The sequence below is a fragment of the Gekko japonicus genome, unplaced genomic scaffold (assembly GCF_001447785.1).
Source record: "Gekko japonicus isolate JY-2015 unplaced genomic scaffold, Gekko_japonicus_V1.1 scaffold52, whole genome shotgun sequence".
NCBI classification, from domain to species: domain Eukaryota; kingdom Metazoa; phylum Chordata; class Lepidosauria; order Squamata; family Gekkonidae; genus Gekko; species Gekko japonicus.
The window spans coordinates 929,596-934,165 of record NW_015168653.1 but is presented as its reverse complement, the minus strand read 5'-3'; the positions used below and the strand labels follow the sequence as shown (position 1 = coordinate 934,165).

At 61.9% G+C, this 4,570-nt stretch overlaps 1 protein-coding gene across 1 annotated transcript; it reads left to right on the top strand.

Annotated features, from left to right (window-relative positions):
• Window positions 1-3: 3 nt before the first annotated feature.
• On the top strand, window positions 4-4,143 carry ZIC2 (Zic family member 2; the record flags this gene model as incomplete). Its single annotated transcript, XM_015415092.1, has 3 exons — window positions 4-730; window positions 3,249-3,412; window positions 3,880-4,143. Coding segments are annotated over 3 exons (1,155 nt in total), but the record flags the coding sequence as incomplete, so codon positions are not given.
• Window positions 4,144-4,570: the final 427 nt, after the last annotated feature.

The following is a 4,570-nucleotide window of genomic DNA, read 5'->3' as shown; positions in this document are numbered from 1 at the left end:
GGCGGGCAGCACGGACTCTTCGGCGCGGCGGCCGCGGCGGCCACCGGCAGCCTCCACCACCCGCACGCCGAGGCGCAGGGCCACCTCCTCTTCCCGGGCATCGGCGAGCAGCACGGCGCGCCCGGCTCGCCCAACGTGCTCAACGGGCAGATGCGCCTGGGCCTGCCGGGGGAGGTCTTCGGCCGCTCGGACCAGTACCGCCAGGTGTCCAGCCCCAGGACGGACCCCTACGCCGCGGCCCAGCTCCACGGCCAGTACGGGCCCATGAACATGGGCATGAACATGGCGGCGGCGGCGGCGGCCCACCATGCCCACCACCCGCACCATGCCCACCACCCGCACCACGCCCACCACCACCACCACCACCACCACCCGGGCGCCTTCTTCCGCTACATGCGCCAGCAGTGCATCAAGCAGGAGCTCATCTGCAAGTGGATCGACCCCGAGCAGCTCAGCAGCCCCAAGAAGAGCTGCAACAAAACTTTCAGCACCATGCACGAGCTGGTCACCCACGTCTCCGTCGAGCACGTCGGCGGGCCCGAGCAGAGCAACCACATCTGCTTCTGGGAGGAGTGCCCCCGCGAGGGGAAGCCCTTCAAGGCCAAGTACAAGCTGGTCAACCACATCCGCGTCCACACCGGCGAGAAGCCCTTCCCCTGCCCCTTCCCCGGCTGCGGCAAGGTCTTCGCCCGCTCCGAGAACCTCAAGATCCACAAGCGGACGCACACAGGTCAGTCCGCGCCGGGCACAGGCCGGGCGGGCGGGGAGGGAGGGAGGGAAGGACGGGGGGAGGGCGGGAGGCGGAATTTGGGGGACGCCGCTGCCTGGCGAACCAAAACAAAGCCGGCAGATCCGCCCTTGCGCGCGCAGGCCCTCCATCCAGCCGGCCCGAAGGAGGCCGTCCCTCGGCCCCCACCCGCTCCCCTTCGTGGAGCTCTGTGGGTGCTGGAAGCGCCGGCCGAAAGGACGTTTTCTAGCCACCGAGCCGTGCTCCGGAGCCTGAGCGGGGCTCGCAGTCTTGCTGCACCGGGGCCCGGGCTCACCAGCGGGGTTCCGGCGGCCGAGGGAGGGGAAAGATTGCCGAAGGACTCCTCTTCGGAGCCCGGAGCCGCGCTGGGAAGAAACACGCAGGATGCCCGGGAGCCTCGAGAGGGAACTGTACAGTCCGGAGCCCAGAGCGAAACCCGAAATGCGCCTTTTCGCGCGGAAACCCGCAAAACAAACCCCACCCATCTCTTCGAAGGGAGGCCGGTTGCTTTCAGAGGGATTTATGGCCCGGTCAATACCCCCTCACCCCCCCCCCCTCCCCGCACCTCGGCTTGGAGGTGGCTTCTTTTGAAATCCACCGGTTTTGCCTCCACGTAGGACAAACACTGTGTTTTTGGGGAAACCTGGCGAAACAAAGCCAGCCGCGCCTCAGCCGTTTGGAAACGCGTGAAAGGACTGTAAGGCGGAGGTGGATTCTACGCTCTGTGGCAAAGAAATGTCTCTTTTTTTTGGCGGGGAGGAACTGCTCTAGAAGGCCAGCGCGGAGGGGCAGGACGCCCAGTCCCTGCCCCCCCCCCACTTTGGACCGGCTGCTTTCCATTCAAATTAAACGCGGTGAGGCCGGGCCGTTAACAAATAATAATTGTTTCGTTTCCAAAAGTGTCCTGAAAGTCTCAGTTGGGGCAACTGAATGTGGTTTTGCGCCATTAAAATTAGGCCATAACCGGCAGGGGCTTTGAAGGCCGAAAAACTTCTCAGGGGCGAGATTTCCTTTCCTCCCCCCCCCTTTCCCCTTCCCCTTCCCAACGGGCGAGAAAAGAGTCGCTCGTCCGCGGCGCTGGCTGGCTGGAAGGCCTGGGAGGAGGGAGAGCCGAACCAAAGCCCCCCCTGGCCGGCCTCCTGCCGTCGCCTCCTGCCGTCTTGCTTCGCAGCCAGATTTGAGCTTCCCTCCGGCCACCCCGGGGTAAAAAAAAAAAGACAGCCAGAGAGCGGGGCGAATTCCGGGCATCAATATTTACTAAGAGAAAGAAAGAAAGAAGCAAACCCCACCCCCGGGCCGCAGTGTTGCGAACGGGCCGAGGTGCGAGACGGGCTTTAACAAGGTTTAAAAATGCGAGACGTCGATTTGCATGGAGAGGGCCGCTTTTGGAGGTGGGGGGGGCGGCTCGGAGCGGATGCTTCGAAGAAACAATTTAGGTGCTAATGGAATTTCACGTGGAAACTGCTGCTCGTCTCTCCCACCTCCGATTTCTGGAAGGGGGAGGGAGGAGGAAGATCTGGGCGGGGGGGGGGGCAGTGGAGTTCTCACACCTTCAAATTACTCGGAAACCTGGCAGCGGGTCGAAGAAGCGCTCAGCGGATTCCAAGGGACCGGTTTCGGGGACGGACGACTCTCTCTTTCTCTCCCCTCCCCTCCCCACGGCGGATATCTGCCGGTTGACTTCCAAAGTCCTTGCGGGAAAGGGGGAGGGAGAGAAATATATATATATATACAGAGGCACTGGAGACTTTAAGGGTGAAGTTTAGCAGCGATGGATGCTGTGGTGGTGGTTGTTTGGGAGGCGGATCGGGGAAGCTTCGGGGCTCTCTGCCCATGGTTGACATTTCCTTTCCAAAACACCCCTGGAAACAAAAGGAAAGGGAAATGCCTTGAACCAAATAGGGGAGGCGTTACCGTCAAAAAAGGCAGACCCTCTTTCTGGGACTCCTTCGGGAAAGAGGCTTTTAAAGAAGCCTCCAGAAGGTTTTTTTTTTTTTAAACCTTCTGGTCATCTCTCCCAGTACGTCTTCCCTCTCCATCCAAATCTGCAGTTCCAAAAACCGGTGTGAAAATCCCCCTTTGTGCGGTCCTAGCTGGGATCCTGGCACTAAGATCGACCCTAAACAGTTTGTTGTGGCTTCTTCTTTTTCTTCTTCTTTAAAATAAACGAGTAAATAAGGCCCACTCATTTCAGTGCAACTGATTTCGCCCTGTGCGCGTTCCAGAGTGAGCTCCGCTTTCTGGGAAGCAAGTTGTTCCACTGAAATCCGGGGGGATTGCTAAAGAAAATCGGACGCCAGTGAAATTGACATGTGTCTGAAATGGCTTGTGAGCGCGCCTTCGCAAGCCACCGGGGCTGTGCCAGTCTTCTCGACGTCCTTTTTAATTTTAATTCCTGGGGAAAGTTGCTCGGTTCGGCTCGGAGTCGGCCGGGAGACTCGTTTACAGCCTTTCTTACACCGCGTTGCTTTTCTCTCTCTTTCTGCCCCCCCCCCTGCAGGCGAGAAGCCTTTCCAGTGCGAATTCGAAGGCTGCGACCGACGCTTCGCCAACAGCAGCGACCGCAAGAAACACATGCACGTCCACACCTCGGACAAGCCCTACCTGTGCAAGATGTGCGACAAGTCCTACACGCACCCCAGCTCCCTGCGGAAACACATGAAGGTAATCTGGAGCACCGGGAAGCCGGGCACGGGCCTTGGGGAGGGAAGAGAGGCCTGCCGGGCACCGAGAGGACCACGCCTCTGTGCCACCGGCGGCAGACTTGCTCGGAAGTAAGTCCCACTGAAATCGGTGAGGCTTGCTTACGAGTAAGCCTGGGGAGCCCGGGGGAGGGGAGGCGGCGGGAATCCGCCTTCGGGGGCTGCGCTCCGGCGCTCGGATCTGTCCTTCGGTGCCAAGGATTTCATCCAAGTAATTTTCTTCTCCCTGTCCGCAAGATTTTAGCTCAGGGGAGGGGTGCCAGGACACCCCCCAAAAAAGATCCTTTTGATGCCTGGGGTGGGGTGTGGGTGGGGGCTGAGGCCCGGAAGGAGGGCAGGGAGGAGTAGGGCAGGCGCCTGTCTTTCTTGGCCCTCGGCGGTGGGGTGGCTCCAGGCTGACCCGGCCGTCTCTTGCCTCCCTCCCGCCAGGTCCACGAGTCTTCCCCGCAAGGCTCCGAGTCGTCCCCGGCCGCCAGCTCCGGCTACGAGTCCTCCACCCCGCCGGGCTTGGTGTCGCCCAGCGCCGAGAACCAGAGCGCGGCGGCCACTAACTTGTCTCCGGCGGCTGCAGCGGCGGCGGCAGTGTCGGCGGTGCACCGGAGCGTCAGCGGCGGGGCCGGGGGCAACGGTGGGACCGGTGGCGGCAGCGGAGGAGGAGGAGGCGGCGGCGGCGTGGGGGGGGCCGGTCCCTGAGAGCCGGGGCTTCGACTCTGGCCCGCCGGACCCCGGCAGGCCCCCCTCCAACAGGCGCTCCTCGCAGGCAGAGGCGGCGGACTGTGGAGCGGCCAACAAAGGGCCCCCTTCAGGCGCTGCTTGTCTGACTTCATGACATCAGGGAAGCCGGGCACGCCGTCCCGGCCTCCAGAGCCTGGCCGAAGAGGCTGCGGAGACACACACACACACACACACACCCAGCCTTCCTCCTCCGCCTGCCTCCCTCGCCTTGGGAACAAAAGATCTGACGGCCCGACGACCAGTCCTCCGGCTCGGTCCGCCTCTGCCGCCTCCCGGCCCACGGAAAGTCCCTGTACATACGGAGGACAGCTGCCCTCCCTCCTCCCTCCAAGGTGGGAAATCAAACCTTTTCTTGGATTTCTTGTTGTATAGAAATTGGTCCACT